Below are 16,193 nucleotides of genomic sequence, written 5' to 3'. Positions count from 1 at the left end.
TCAGAACAAAATAGAGTACAATCTTCCCTCAGTTTACATCAGCTTAACATTCCTGGAAAATCTAGTGTACATTAAAACTATGGCTAAAACAAAATTGTGTTTATGTACAAAATGGAATTTGCACTCAACTCAGATAATTGTAAATAGGTGCTTCCCTGCACGACTGTCCGGTGGGATGCTTAGAAGCCACTGGGGTGTAGGGAAGTCTGCTGTGCTTTGCTGCTCTGTGTATCGCAGGGCATTTGGCACCCCGAGACCCTGCCCACTATTTCCCAGTAAGACCTTGCAGTCATTCTGACAACCAAAAATACCACCACACTGTCTAAAACTCTCTGAGGGGGTGGTTCTCCCCTGTTGAGAAATGTTGACTTAGTGGCCCTTGATTGAAAAGGATGGGTGTCACTTGCCACCCTTGGGCCCTGAGACGACGAATTGGTAGAGGCACAGGGCGTGGCTGGAGGCCCACTGGCCCCTTTTTGACAGTCCCTGGATTCTAAAGCATGGCTGATTGCAATGTGAGAGTCAGCTGGGCCCACTCTGGGACAGTGGCTTGTCCTGCATGACACCTTCCTGGTGCAGATGGTTGCTTCATGTCGTCTTATTTGAGCCTGAGGACAACCTGATCAGGTAGGATTCATTATCCCCATTACAAATTACTCGAAATGACGGTCCTCAGGATTGAGCAAAACTTTGAAACCAAGGGCGATGAGTAAAGCCTAGAATGCTGGCCGTCTGTGGTGCCTTCACGTTTTGGGCAAATATGGCATTCACTGGTTGCTCTGACCTGTCGCTGGAAATGCCGGTGACCTGTGAGCCCCACCGCAGTAGGAATACTCTTGCCTTCACTGTAAATGTAAGCCAGAAACACAAGGACTCAGACTTGACCAAAGAGAGGTGTGATGTCTCCTCACTGGTTCCCAGGGTTTCATAAACCCTGTGGCTCTAAGACTGTAAAGATATAGTAGGGATGGCTCTTGTCTCTCAGGATGGGATATCGGTGACACAGGGAGCAGCTGGGGATTCAGAGGCCCAAAAACATCTGGAAAGGCCCTGCCCCTGACCAGACCACCATCTTCCATGCCCACTTTGATCCCATATGGTAATTTGCCATGACTGTACGCCTCCTAGGCTTTGAGTCACTCATTCATTAAATAGATTAAACCGTGGTTTACGTGGCAGTCACTATGGAGCCCTGTGGTGCAGTGGTTAAGAGCTACGGCTGCTAACCGAAAGGCTGGCAGTTGGAATCCATCAGCCACTCCTTGGAAACCCTATGAAGCAATTCTACTCTGTCCTACAGTGTTGCTTTGAGTTAGAACTGACTTGACAGCAACATTTTTTTTTTTTTTTTGATGTGCCCTTCTTAGGTGTTGGCAGTGGTCAATACAGACAAAACCATGCTCTGACAGAGCTGACATTCCAGTGGAAGGAAACACACACAAACACACACCTATATCTGTCAGTTGGTGAAAGTGCTAGGAAAAGTAAAGCATGGCAAGAGGTCAGAGAAAGTGTGTGTGTGTGTGTGTGTGTGTGTACTGGCGATGGGGGTCTGCTTCAGGGAGACCACTGACAAGGTGAGGAGCTGTGGGGAGACCTGGGGAAGGAGTGCTTTGAACAGCAGGGACAGTGAGTGTAAAGACGCGCCAGCATAGAGCACAGCTCAGGATGCAGCTCTTGTTGTGTCTGCCGTTCCCTGTCTCCACCCTTTGCCAAGTTTGCCAAGGTATGTTACAGCACAGCATACCTGCTGCCAGCCTCCTAGACAGAAAGAGTCACTGCACCGGGAGAATTACTCTCATTGCTCTCAAGTCAGAGAGTAGGATTGCTTGACCCCAAACACCACAGCTTGGAATTTTAAACCCAAAACAAAACCCATTGCCATGAAGTCGATTCCAACTCATAGCGACCCTATCGGACAGAGTAGAACTGCCCCATAGGGTTTCCAAGGAGCATCTGGTGGATTCGAACAGCCAATCTTTTGGTTAGCAACTGTAGCATTTAACCACTAAGCCACCAGCCTCCCTTGGAATTTTAGATCTGCTAAAGCCAACTTTTGAGGGGTACTTGAATTCCCTGGTTGCATCGGTTCTTAACTCTCAATTCCATTTAGGGCTTGGGACATGGACAAAAAATTTGAGTTTATAGGCCCAAGGTCAACACCAGGTGTTAGCCATCTAGCTTGTAGAATCTTAACAGTGTTGACTTCTGTAGGGACCCCATAAACTAGTGATAGAGCAAGGATCAAAATCCAAGTCTTCCCTCTCCCACAGCTCTTTAAACTGTACCTACTGTAGCCTGAATAGGTCGAGATCCAAGAGAGAATGGTAATATTCAGAAGTCTTATTGTCTGAGGGGTTAAAATAACATTGCAAGAAAAACATACTCCAGACGGCATGAGCCTGGAGTGATCTTTAAGATATTCCTTTGGAATAATAACAGCTAATGCTGTTGGGTTTCATTTACCAGATACAGCTTAAGTACTTTACATACATTAACATCTTTAATCTTCACAATAACCTTATATGTTAGCCAAGAAAACCCTATGGAACAGTTCTACTCTGTAACACGGGGGGGTTGCCATGAGTTGGAATCAACTTGATGGCAACCAACAAAAACAACGGTTATTATCCCCATTTTATAGATGGGAAACTGAGGCATAGAGAGGTTAAGTAACTTAGCCACAGTCACACAGCTAGGAGGTGGTAGAAGTCAGACTCCAAAGTCTATGCTCCTTAACTATTATCGCTACTACTCCTATAAATAAGTGAGTATAAACAAAAGCAGTGTATATGGTGATCATTGTACTGTATTTCAGCTGTCGTATTATATTTGAAGTTTTTCCATGATAGAAAAGTTATAACCAAATGAAAAGCTACCCCATTAAGTTTTATAGTACTTTTGAATTCATGATTCTTGGCTCATTTCATGTGGATTATACCTGTTACCTAGTTGTCTCCAGTTAACTTGGAAATTAGAAAAGTCTTTAAAAGCATATTTGTAGTAATTTAAGAAATAAACCTGCTTCTTGGTACTTCTAGCAAAGGTAACAGTGTGAAATCATGGCTCCTGAATAGCTGAGGATGCCAGTCTTACGGGCTTAACGTTCCATAGCCGTCATTCATTCACATATTTTTTGAGTACCTGCTATTTGCCAAGTGCTGGACTAGTCCCAGCCTTTGTGGAGTTCACATTCTAGACGTATAAACTGTTAGAGCCAGGAGGGACGGGGCACCTCAAGGATTATTCAGTCCAGTGATCTTCAGACTATACCACAGAACTGTCGTGGGAAGGGGGAGGAACTTTTGGCCTCCCTACACCTCTTGTCTCCTAGGAGACAAAAGGCCTTTCTTTGACTAAAGGAAAAGTTCTACTTAAAAAAAAATTGAAAGTTACTAATTTAGTCCAATTTGCTTCATCTTAAAAAAGTTAGTTAATATCAAAGCGTGGACTAGAACTGGGATCCAGGGTTAAAATGCTCTTGCCATCTTTACCATGCTGACGTATGTTTTCTGTTCAGAATTTCATAACTAGTTATGTATGGTGGGATAAGAGGATTGCCTAATATATGCTTGCAGCAGAGAGATTCGGCATTGCTGGAAAAAATAAAGAATACATTATGGCTATACATTTTATATTTTTTATGGAGTGGCGGTGAAGGGCTCGGCTGCTAACTAAAAGGTCAGCAATCGAATCCACCAGTCACTCCTTGGGAACCCTATGGGGCAGTTCTACCCTGTCCTCTAGGGTTGCTGTGAGTTGGAATCGACTCGACAACAATGGGTTTAGTTTTTGGTTTATACATTTTAAGTCAGAGATTTAGGAAAGAATGTCCTGGAAAAGCCCATGGTGATTTTGAACACCTTTTGTGAAATGAGTCAGCTGGGAGGCCACTATAAGAAGCTAACAATAAAAATGTGTTGGCATTTAGGAGGCAAAGTTGCTGTCATTGACTCTTGATTTGAAAGAACTACTTAACAATCGGCTAGTCTTTTAAAAGGAACCCTTCGAGGTGATTATCCAACCTCTGCTTAACTATATCCAGCAACAGGGAGCTCATTGCTTTGTGCATCAACCTGCGTCCTTTTTTAACAGCTTTTAGAGTTAACCACTAGGCAAAGTTTTCATTTGTTGACCATGTATCCTCAGACTCCATCTTGCCTTGGTTTTCCTCAACTCATTCACAAAAGTGAAATCACTAAGGGTTAAAGAAAATATGAACCATGTTCTTATTCTGGGCATAGTGTTTCAGTCTGGGAGAGACACCAAGCAAAATTTCATCTTTAACGCTCTCTCATTTCTTGTGAATTTGGACCATTCTCTCTCCTCTGGTCCTGTAGGTCCCCTTTGGCACTGAGATCGAAGGGATGAACATTTTGGGATTGGTCCTTTTTGCTCTGGTGTTAGGAGTGGCCCTAAAGAAACTAGGCTCCGAAGGAGAAGAACTCATCCGTTTCTTCAACGCCTTCAATGAGGCAACGATGGTGCTTGTGTCCTGGATTATGTGGTGAGTGTTGCCCTTCTACCTTCTCTCCTTCTCTTTTCTCCTGCCACCCAGAAAAGAACCTGAAGCTACCATTACAGATCATCCCTGTGGGGCCACCTGGGCAGTGCTCTGTATTGGTTTGATACACCAAGGGCTGGTCTTGGTTAGCAGGGTGATGGAGATGGAGATAGGTGTCTCCTCTTGAGGACCTCAGAAAATTCTACATGTTCCATAGTTGCAGATCCCCTCCTCAGCGCCCACAGTGACCCCTTGTGGTTCTATTACCATGATCTATTTATGGGTCCAACTCTGTCATCTTGCATTGCAATGGGTTCCATAAGTTTGCTATCTCCTATATCAAATAAGGTTCTTTTATCTTAAAACAATAGTCTTCAAACTTCAAAGAAACACCTTACCGTGGTATTTCACAACCTGCAGGACAAGTCCATCTCTACTCCAGGCATGTATAAACTTCCAGTAGCCCTCTTTTACATGGCTTTTAATTCATAAATGTTTGTGTCATATCAATGAAAGCATGATTGGTCAATAAAAATCACTAAGTTGATTCCTGGCTAAAAATAAAAATTTGACCAGGTTCCTCAAAGCAACTTCTCAGAAATCATACCAGCTCCAGCCCCAATCCCTCATAAGCTTTATCCTGCTGTTTTACCCAAACCAAACTTCTGTAGGTTTCAGTTATCAAGAAACTAGTTTATCCTTTCATGCACAAAGCATTTTCCTCGTTGTTGATCCTTAAACGTCCTGGAACCCTTGTCTATCTGACAGCATCAGAGAGATTGCTTTTAGGAGAAAAGCCTGGAATTTGGTAGGAAAGTGGGAACTGGATGGAAGGTCTAGTCTAAAGCCCACACCAGTGATATTTATCTTACTCAACCTGCAGATTCCAGAGTCTGACTCTTAGCATTGCAAACATGACACTTTACATGACATTACTGTCATTCTGGGGAGAGATTTGGTATTTCCAGACAGGAAAAAGTGTTTCCATTCCACATCAAGTTTCTTTTCTTTTTTCCTGGGTTTTTTTTTTCTTTTAGTCTAAAGTCTTCTCAAGATTTGGACTAAAGGAAACTCTGTGCAAGAAAGTGATGTGTGATGGTCCCAGGTTAAGACATTTGCTTTGGACTTGGAAACCAGTTTACAGTCACTCCTTCCATTTGTTGTACTAGTCACATAAGCAGGTATTCAGTAGGGCAGACCCTGCTGAGAGATCCTAACTGCAGTGGGAGGGAACCCTGCTGCCCAGAAAGCCCATATTACACAGACTTGCAGTTAACAATGACTTAACCAGCTGAAGTATCTCAACCGATAGAAGCTCTTTAATAATAGCTCTGTAAGTACTCAGCTCTTTCCCGCTGTCTCTCCTTCACTAATCACATCTAAAACCAAAGCACCCGCCTACCCTACACTATTCAAAGAAATACATGCTAGATGGATTAAACACTTGGCTGGCAAACTTCTTCTTAAAGGGCCAGGTAGTAAATATTTTAGGCTTTGTGGGCCATCAGGTCTCTGTCATAGCTACTTGGCTCTGCTGTTGTAGTGTAAGCAGCCACACATAATATGTAAATGAGTGAGTGTGGGTGTGTTACAATAAAACTTTATTTACAAAAACCCATGGTGCCAACTCCTGGATTACACTAACCAGGAAGGAAAGAAGGAAGGGACCCCTTTAAAAGTATTAGTAAAAAATATAGGTATAGGGAAAGTCTTAAACAAGATAAAAAAGCAAAAGCCATAAAAAGCTGCTAAATTTGATTACATCAAGATATAAAACATCTACATGCAAAATAAACCGTAAAAAAGTTAAAAACTTAATGAAAAAATGGATATATATTTATATACTGTATGTATATAAATGTATACACACACACACAAACACACACTTCAAAAGATTAGGATCCAAATGACTGGGGCCAATTGGAAACTGTTTATGTGTCCTTAATGAAATTTATAGGAAAATTGAGAATAAGTGTTTTGGAACTTTTATAGCAATTTGATATTGCTGCAACATCCAAGCATATGATAATTTTTCTAATATTTTATTTTTATTGTATTTTATAAAAATACTAGCCCAAGAAAGACTAGAAATAGAAATAAACTGGTCTTTCACCAAAGATAGCCTGAGAAGCACTAATATAGAGAATTCTGATGACTGAAAAAGAAAAAAGACTGAAAAAACTATTAAGGAAATTGACAAAGTATGTGAACAGGCAGTTCACGGAAGAGGAAACCTGAATGACCAATGGATGTTTTATGTCCAACCTCATTAGAAAGCAGGGAAATGAAAAGTTTGGTTTTATGAGATGTTGCTAAGGGCGAGTGAGGGCAGGGTTTCTCCACCTTGGCACTGTTGACATTGTTGTTGTTGGGGGCTGTCCTGTGCATTGTAGGATGTCCAGCATCCCTGGCCTCTACCCACTAGATTCCAGGAGCAATCCCCCTTCCAGCTTTCTACACCCAACAATGTCTCCAGACATTGCCAGAGGTCCTCTGGGGGCAAAATCACCCCACTCCTGTTGAGAACCACTAGTCTGGGGGAAGGATTATTCTCCTAAACTGCTGGTGGCAATGTGAATTGGAACACCTATTTTGGGAGCGATTTTATAGTATTTACTAAAGTTTAAAATGTGCACACCCCAATGATTCATGAGTTCCACTTCTTGGTGTCTCTACCTGGTGGACACAGGCATGAGGGCACAAAGAGGCACATCGCACACAGGAGTTGGCAGCATTGTTTGTAATGATGAAAAACTGGGCCAACGTCAGCGTCCACCAGGAAGGCAATGGCAGAGTAACCTATGGTACTCCATTCTGAGAACAGCATTTAAAGCAAATGAGGTAGATCCCAAAGACCTAATGCAGGGTGAAAAATAAATAAACATGCAAATTTAGATAGATACATGTGTATCTAAATGTATAGGAAGTAGGAGTAGACATCTGAGTAGGGGACTGGCTTGAGGATGATGTCTAAGAGGATTTTGGCCTAATCGATATAAAGTTTTGGAGCTCTGGAGGTGCAGTGGTTGAGTGCTCAGGCTGCTAACCGAAAAATCAGCAGTTCAAATCTACCAGCCGCTCCTTGGAAACCCTCTGGGGCAGTTCTACTCTGTCCTATAGGGTCGCTATGAGTCAGAAGCAACTCAGACGTCAACGGGTATCTAAAGTTTTAATTTCTTGGAAGGAGAATGTATTCCAATATTACTGTGGGGTTTAAAATTAATAGTCCTGCTTAGATTATCTCTAGAAAGAAAAGCCAAGAAACCAGTGACATTGGCTGTCTCCAGGGAGGGAAACCAGGTACTTAGGGACCAAAGGTGGGAATTAAACTATGTGACATTCTTACCTATATAATTAAAATGTGTGCACAAATAAAGTCAATAGTTATAAAACTCTTCCTCAATGTGTATTAAGTTCAAAACAACCAACTTTTGTTCTTTGTAGTTCCCGTAGTTAATTTCTTCTCCTCCTCCTTCCTGTCCTTCCATTAAAAAATCTGCTCACTCTTAGAGTGTTCCCAGCGTGTCATTGTTAATGACATTTTCCCACAGAATCATGTTTTCCAAACCACAAAAGGGTTTAAAGCTCCACAAAAGCCCCAGCTTTGGCTCGGTTTTGTCTCACAGCAATGCGGTGAAGTAGGTGTTGGTCTTTTGTGTTTCTAAGTCGCAGGACAAGCATAAGCAAAACTGAACGTCAAGCTCACAGTCTCTGGAGGCTTTGATCTTGAGTTTCATGCCTTTCTGCTTGGGAGCCCCCGTGGTTGGTAGCATCCGTCTGTTAGGTCCATAATATATCCAAGGGGAAAGAAGTCTGAGTTCTGGTCCTGACTCCATTACCCAAGGGGAGTGATAATCTTAATTGCACTCAGTTTCCCAGCCTGTAAAATGGAGATGGTATGCCCCCATCCTTTTCAATTCCTCAGGGTTATTCGAGGAAGAGATGGAAACCACCCAGTTGAAAGTCCGTGTGTTCTGTACAGGAAGGGACTGCAGGTTGCTGTCCCCACATCTCCGTCCTCACTGCCGAGTACCCTGTGCTTCTGCCCTAGGTATGTGCCCGTGGGTATCATGTTCCTGGTTGGAAGCAAGATTGTGGAAATGAAGGACATCGTCATGCTGGTGACCAGCCTGGGCAAATACATCTTTGCATCTATACTAGGCCATTTCATCCACGGAGGGATTGTTCTGCCGCTTATTTATTTTGTTTTTACACGAAAAAACCCCTTCACGTTTCTGGTGGGCCTCCTCACGCCATTCGCAACAGCATTTGCCACCTGCTCCAGGTGAGTTTCAGGTGCCCCTGGCTGCTCTGAGCCATTATCGATATGGAACCGGTGAGCCCTGTGGGAGGTGCATGACCAGCGTCTCACCTGTTTTAATTCCTTGAAAATCTAAATTGGTTTTGTCTGATTTTTTCAGTAGGAGCCCCACAGCTCTTTCCTATTCCCACGGGGTGGGTTTTCTGTCTTCTTCCCTCACCTGTTGAGGTTACCTCCTTCCTGTCTCCTCCTCTTGCTCGTTCAGATCGTTCACTAGCCCAGCAATAGATCCCTCACCCTACTTAGTAAGACCTTTGCCTGGGTAAAAGAAGGCAAACCTAACTCAAGAGACGCATTGCAGGGCAGTTTCTAGAATGGAACCTGCCCAATCCACCCTCTCTGCGTGCATGAATTAGAAAAAAATAAATAAGACCGAGGCAACATGGTGAGGGACAGGTGCTCAGCTCTCTCGGAGTTTTGTGGAATTATCCAATTTAGCACAAAAGAGGTAACGTGTCATTCACTGGAAATCCTTCCCCCCAAAATTGGCTTTTCAAGGTATGTTAGACACTTTTAAAGGATGTCAGTACCTTGTTTCATTTATACATTTAACGTTTGCCTGTCCATTGCCCACTCCTTCCCCTCGTTGATGGCTATTTGTATTGACAAGATGGTGGTGCTAAAAGAACTAGGGAGCTGTTTCTCTGCCCTAGACAGAAACCATCCTAGTTCTCAGCTGCACCAGCTAACCTCTGCAGAGCGTGCAGAACCAGTTGGAGAGAGTGGGTCCTGTTCCTAGCTGTGGACATTTCATGCTTACTCCACTATTCTTTGCAAACTCTGAGAGCCTTTTATGCTTCTTGGCCTAAGAGGAAAAAAAAATCATAGTTTGCACTTTACTTTTTGGAAAAAACATTCCAGAGAGGAGATGAGATGTACAGATAATGTAAATTCCATATTTTTACACAAATAACACTCGCCTTCTACATTTGTTTACTAGTCATGCTTTCCTCCCCCCCATCCCCACCCCCGCCCAGGTATTTTCCTATGCACACTGTGCTGATTTTTTTACACAATGTGTAAAAATAATAGCAAAATGGCACTTTCGAAAATACTTGGGGTTTGACAAGCAAACACAGAAGGTGGCGTTATTTGTGTAAAAATACAGCAGTCCTTGGTCCTCTGGAGAACATTCTATACCAAGAGGCAATGTATGGTTCTTGAGAAATTTGGAACAGGTGAGTCCAAGTAAGTCCAGGTAAATCCAATAAGTCATATTTTGAACACTTTCGGAATTGACAAAGCCCTGTGTTACGTCAGAAACTTTGAAACAATTTTGGATGCCTCCTCTTATTCCAATGGAACAATGCCAAAAACTGGGATGGTGCTAATTACTCTGATCTAGCGTTCTAGATGAATGAGGGGTGAGCCTGGCTGGTAGGGACTGTTCTCCTGGTTTCTCGTTTGTTTTTGTTTTTTATTTTGCTTTGCCTTTTTGTTTACATCTCTAGCTCAGCAACCCTTCCATCTATGATCAAGTGCATCGAAGAAAACAATGGTGTCGATAAGAGGATCAGCAGGTTCATTCTCCCCATCGGGGCCACTGTGAACATGGACGGTGCAGCCATCTTCCAGTGCGTGGCCACGGTGTTCATTGCCCAGCTGAACAATATACAGCTAAACAGCGGGCAGATTTTCACCATTCTGTAAGTTCATTCTTGCCCTCTTCTTTAGGCTTGGGTCAAAACTTGAGGTCTTTGTGACTTCCTTTGAACAACTGCATGAAAACCAATCTCCCCACATCTCAGGTGCCTCGTTTGTAGAATGAGTACTGTGCGAACTCATTACTGGAAAAGGGTGGATCATCTCACAAAGGCTCAGCTGGCAGGACCTCTGATTGAGTGTGTGGTTTTCAATTTCCAAGCCATGGCTGGCACGTTTGGCGTTTCTCAGTGGACACTCCATGCCCTGTGCTAATGCCTGACCCTGCTTTGCAATCCCCTAGAGTGACTGCCACGGCGTCCAGTGTTGGAGCGGCCGGTGTCCCAGCTGGAGCTGTCCTCACCATCGCCATTATCCTGGAGGCCATTGGGCTGCCCACTCATGACCTCTCTCTGATCCTGGCCGTGGACTGGATTGTGTAAGTAGCAAGTCCCAAGTGGGCTGGAAGACAGGGCCACTGCTTCTTTAAGGAAGCCTGTATTGAATGCTCCAGGAGCATGACACTCTGCGAGGCCCGGGGCATGCAGAGAAACTTAAAACAGGGTCCCTGCCTTGTGAAAGAGCTTACAGTTGAGCTGGAAAAACAAAATTTAGAGCTAGGAAAAATTAAACAATAGGAGATTCAAATGACCATGAATGGCCATGAAATGTCATTACCAAGAACTTGCTTCTAGCATCCAGAAAAGCAGGGGTCCAAGACCCAGGCTGAGGTACTCAGGGTAGGCCCAGGTACCACAAGGCCTATAGAGGGTGTGGGCAGCATAGGCGTAATAGCCACTGGAGCAGTGGTCCTTCAGGAATGATTGCCCTTGACCTGGAAATGTCCAAGGAGTAGTTTCTTCCATAGGAGAGAAGAAGATGAAGACTTTAATAAGTGGCTCAGGCTTGGGCTAAGGGAGGAGGAGTCTGGGAAGGAGGCATAATCCACACCACCATCTCCAAGGCAGCTGTAAAGACACAAAACAGCTCCTGGGTGTTGATTTCTTGAGTCTGGTGATACCTTATACATGTCTTACAGGGAAAGTTGGCTGACATACTGATGTTGAAAGATAGTAGAGCATATCAGTAAGAAAACAGAGCCCTGGGGCCCAAGGGCCTGGGTTCAAATTCCAGCTTCACCATTGAATAGTTGGGTGTTATAAGCTGTTCTGTGAGCACAATACTAGCACCACCCCAGAGTTGTGGAGAAGATGAGTTAGTGCATGCACAGTGCACAGAGCAAGAGTACTGGGCACATGGGAGAGTACTCAGTGAATGTTAGCAAAGGGTAACACCTCCTGGCCAAGCCAGTGAGAGTCAGGCATGAGGTAACAAACATACGTGCCTGCACCGGGCTTGTGGCTCTGCCCATGGTGGTTGGGAGTGATAGTTCCCACCTTCCTTTTTTTAAGCCCTAGAGCCTTGAAAGGGCTTCTCAGAGTCCTTAGGGCTCCTCAGAGCAATGGGGTGAAATGGGCAGCAGAGACCTCCCTTAGTCCAGAGAACTCTCAAAGGGAACTTGGTCCCACAGCTCATGGGTTGGATAGGGCCAGAGCAGAGGGTCCAAGGCCCCATCTCCTTCCTCACCCAGCTGCCTCTTCTGCATGGAGAAAGTGGGCCCCTAAAAGGTGCTTAGCCAGGAACAGGGAAACAACACCAAGCAGGCTGTCCAGTACAGGCCTGAGTCACACCAGCCCCAGCTGAGGCCGGTAGCTTCTGATTCCCAGCTCAAAGCCTCCGCAGGCCCCCAGCCAGGGCCCCCTTGGGCGAGTTCACTTGTTTTTCCCTCCCTTCAAGATGGGCACAACACTTCACCTTGGAGTGCCAGGGACTGGAGGCTGGTTATTGGGCTAATCTGTGGGAAGATGATTAAGCTTCTGGAAAGAATAGTGCCATCTTCTGGGAGGTGGTGTTAGCGAGCAGCCATCGAATGCATGTGAAGATGAATATTCAGTTGTATGCCGTGTTGAACCGAGGAAAAAGAAGGGAAATTCCCACAGTGTAATGTTGAGTGGAGAAAAGGCTGGACACAAAACAGTATATGCTCTCATTCCGATTATATGTAATTTTTGTATGATGCTGTTTATTATGCAATAAAACACAGGTGTAGAAAAATAACTGGCAGGAAATAGATCAAAATGTTAATTATGATTCTCTTGAGGTCGTGGAGTATGGGTGAGTGATTTTCGTTTTGTTCTTTATTCTCTCTTTTCCTGGTTTTCTGAAATGAGGGTGTATTACTTTATAAGAATAAACAATATTTAAACAAAATGAATTTAGAGTAAGGTAGGGCCTTACAGGTGACCTCATGGTCCAGTGGGTAATAACTCGGCTGCTAACCAAAAGGTTGGCATTTCGAATCCACCAGCAACTCCTTGGAAACCCTATGGGGCAGTTCTACTCTGTCCTGTAGGGTTGCTATGAGCCAGAATTGATTCAGTGGCAATGGGTTTGTTTGTTTGTTTGTTTTGGAAGACCTTATACCTTGAATGTCATGCTCTCCAGCAAACAGCAGGGCCCCTCACAATCAGTTTTCTGTGGCCATTCACCTGGATATGACGGACTGACTCTCCTGGTAGCTGCAGGCAGCATTGGACGTCACACTTGCCTTTTGTTCTTTTCCCACCAGGGACCGCACCACCACTGTGGTGAATGTGGAGGGGGATGCCCTGGGTGCTGGCATTCTCCATCACCTGAATCAGAAGGCGATGAAGACAGGAGAGCAGGAACTGAGCGAGGTGAAAGTGGAAGCCATCCCCAACAGCAAGTCTGAGGAAGAGACCTCCCCTCTGGTGACTCACCAGAACCGCGCTGGCCCTGCATCCAATGCCTCAGAACTGGAATCCAAGGAGTCAGTTCTGTGATGGGGGCTGGGTTTCGGGCTTGCCTGCCAGCAGGGGCACCCCACCCTGTTAGTCCAGCCTCTGGACACAGGCCACTACCCTCACCAACTTGAACCTTCTGAGCAATGCTTTGGCCCAGTGACCAGTTTGAGGATGATTTGGCAATGGGCTTCCTGGTGGAAGTGGTTACCAAGGACCAGGACACTCTGACGTTTGGCTTGACCCATGCCCAGCTGCAATTGTGCTACACTGGGGATCTGTTTGGAAACACCCCATTGAGCTGCCAGGCACAGGGAAACAATGGATTCATGGGGACCTGATGTTTCAAGCTTGGGAAAATGCAGGTGTATTCTTCTTTGCACCCAGTCAGCTCTGCATTGGGTGCATCCGGGCAAACCTAGGGCTTTCACGGTCATCTGTTGCATTGTCTCATAAGTGGTAGTAATAGGAAGAATTCCCAAATTCTTAGCCTTGGCTGGAATTCGCTGAGCTGGGACTGGAAGTGTTTTAAAGAGTCTGTACTACAACAAGGTGGGGTTGGCTTCTTACCCTCTGGTCGCTGGAGGCACTGTACAGTTGGGTGTTCGCATGCTTGGGTCTCTGATCATTGGCATTAAGTTAACAGTGTAAATTCTAAGGTCACAGAAGGGTGAGGGAATGCAGCTTGCAGCGGGAAGGGAAGCACCCTAATCAGGAATGGACATATGTACACAGTTGTCCCCCCTCCCTTCCCAGCCTGGGCCTCTGACAATGCTGTTGCTTTCTCTCCATCAACTCTGATTTGGCAATGGGCCAGAGTGAGACTGCCTCTGGGGAGGTGTGATATGGTCATCACACTCAGCACCCTCCTTGGTTGATCAAGGCATTGTTTTCATTTAACTAGACCCCCCCCTTAGAAAACAGTATTGCAAAGAAAAACAAACACACGCAAAACAATAAAAACAAATGCCACCCCATTGAGTGAGATGGGTGTCTCCACTCCCAGGACCCCTGGCTTTGGCTGATTTCCACAGAACTCACCCTCCTTTCCTGCCACTGCATCAAAGTTTAAAATTTTAAGCAAAATGGTCCACATTCCTCCAGTTACCTGCTGACTTGGTCTCAATCTAGGTGAGTTTTTTTTATAGAGAAGATGGTGTATTTCCAGTGAGAGGGCAGACCAAAAAGGCACTCCCGCTGGCTTGCTGTATGTCTCTTGGTGTGACCTGTGGCAAGCTCTGGGGCCTCACTTTACCCCGTTTGTAAAATGGGGCTAACATCACCTGCTCCTGCCTACCTCAGAGGGATCTGGTGGGGCAAACTGAGTGAATGTGAAAACGACCATTTTCCTTCTCGTATATCAAGTGCTGACACCCATATGCTCTTTTTGTTTTCTACATTTCTCCACGGAGCCCTCATGTTCGCGGGGCAGACAGCTTTCCGAGCAGGACTTTGTTCTCTGTACATTGGCAGACTTTTATCATGCCACTTGTTCTTTATGTAGTTGTTTTATAGCATCAAATGCAGCCCCTTCTTCAAGTTTTAATGAATTAACTACTCCACCTTCTGCCATAATTTCTGGGTACCTGATTTTGCCGTGACTCCCAGCCCCAGACACTGTTCCTGCCACCCCACAACAGGCCATTAAGGTCCCCAAATTTTCAGCCTCATTCATCCCATTTTCCCTGTTGCTGTGAGTCATCCAAGCCCTACAGAAGGGCACACGCCATTGCAATGAAATGGGCAGGTGGGTCAGAGACCACCAGGCTCTCGCCATTTTAAAACTGGGGGCCTGTGCCTGAGCAGAAGGGATGGGGTGAAGCCCAGCCCTCTGTAGACCAGCTAAGCCACTCCAGTCTCCTGTTAAACCAGAAGGGAACAGGAATTAAGCAGAAAGGTGTCTGCAAACTTTTGCCCTCTAGCTAGAGCTTGTTGCTAAGACCCATCTGTTTTCAAAGGGGAAATGACCACATTTGGTTTGATTCCAAAACTGCAAGCGAACCTTCACTATTTTTCAGGCTGCGGTACACCTCTTTCTTTCTTCCACATAGATAGAGTTAGCACCAATGCAAGCAAGTTTGAGTTTGGATAGAGATGAACAAAAAACTGCACATTGTATGGCTTCGGCATCCTGATTTTCCCATATCGAAAGATGAATTTCTCGGTGGGAGGGAGTTCAAGCTGGTAGATAGCCCAGTGACTGAACGTCCCACATCCTAGAGCTAGAACTGTGGGAAGAAGCGTGCTGAGGTCTAGAGAGGGTGCTTCTGTATAAAATTCAGACAATCGGTCCCCACCCCCTTGGAGGCGAGACAAGGAGGGAGGAGATACCCTTTCTCTCCCTGTTTTCCAGGAACCACGTACCTAAGAGGAGTCGGTAGACCAGGAGTCACCCAGCTGGGGAAAATCTCACTTTCTCATTGTCTGAACGTGTCCCCCTTGCTATTCCCTTTCTAACATGTTGTAAATACTGTTCACTGTTCATCTCCTCCTGTTTTGTATGTGATACTTGCCTTAAAACATAATATAGTCCTCAAAAATGAATACAGTATTTCTACTGGGATCTGCGTGTTCCTTTATTCCTTTCTTGTGTTGTGCAGTAGCATTTACTGATGGAGCTAGTGCTCTTCTAGGGGTGGCCTGGGGTGACTGAATTGAATTTTCTTCCTTGTTTCTTTCAGCCCGCATGAGCCCCTGAAGCAGGTGGGTACATTTAGGTCACCGGAGCTGCTGCCAGGGGTCAGTGTTGCGTCTGCAGCAGCCAGCTTGTGGCTGGGAAACATCATGTTGCCTGTGGCTCCTTCACAGTCAATGACAGGGCTTGTGCAAAATGTGCAGTTTTGCCACAGAGTTTCATGAAGTTAATTCTTGTCAGAACAACTCAGGTCAACAGGCCTTAACTGAG

General features: G+C 45.1%; 1 protein-coding gene across 1 annotated transcript in view; it reads left to right on the top strand.

The window, feature by feature from the left end:
• The window catches only part of SLC1A4 (solute carrier family 1 member 4), a 31,413-nt gene extending 15,562 nt beyond the window's left edge, over window positions 1–15,851 (top strand). Inside the window, exons 4-8 of the mRNA XM_049856735.1 lie at window positions 4,341–4,507; window positions 8,556–8,789; window positions 10,277–10,471; window positions 10,771–10,905; window positions 13,096–15,851. Coding sequence (XP_049712692.1) covers window positions 4,341–4,507; window positions 8,556–8,789; window positions 10,277–10,471; window positions 10,771–10,905; window positions 13,096–13,330 — 966 coding nt within the window. The 3' untranslated portion in view covers window positions 13,331–15,851. The remainder of the gene's footprint in view (window positions 1–4,340; window positions 4,508–8,555; window positions 8,790–10,276; window positions 10,472–10,770; window positions 10,906–13,095) is intronic.
• Window positions 15,852–16,193: the final 342 nt, after the last annotated feature.

This window comes from Elephas maximus, chromosome 17, assembly GCF_024166365.1.
Source record: "Elephas maximus indicus isolate mEleMax1 chromosome 17, mEleMax1 primary haplotype, whole genome shotgun sequence".
Classification (NCBI taxonomy): Eukaryota; Metazoa; Chordata; class Mammalia; order Proboscidea; family Elephantidae; genus Elephas; species Elephas maximus.
This window is presented reverse-complemented; position numbering and strand designations above follow the sequence as displayed.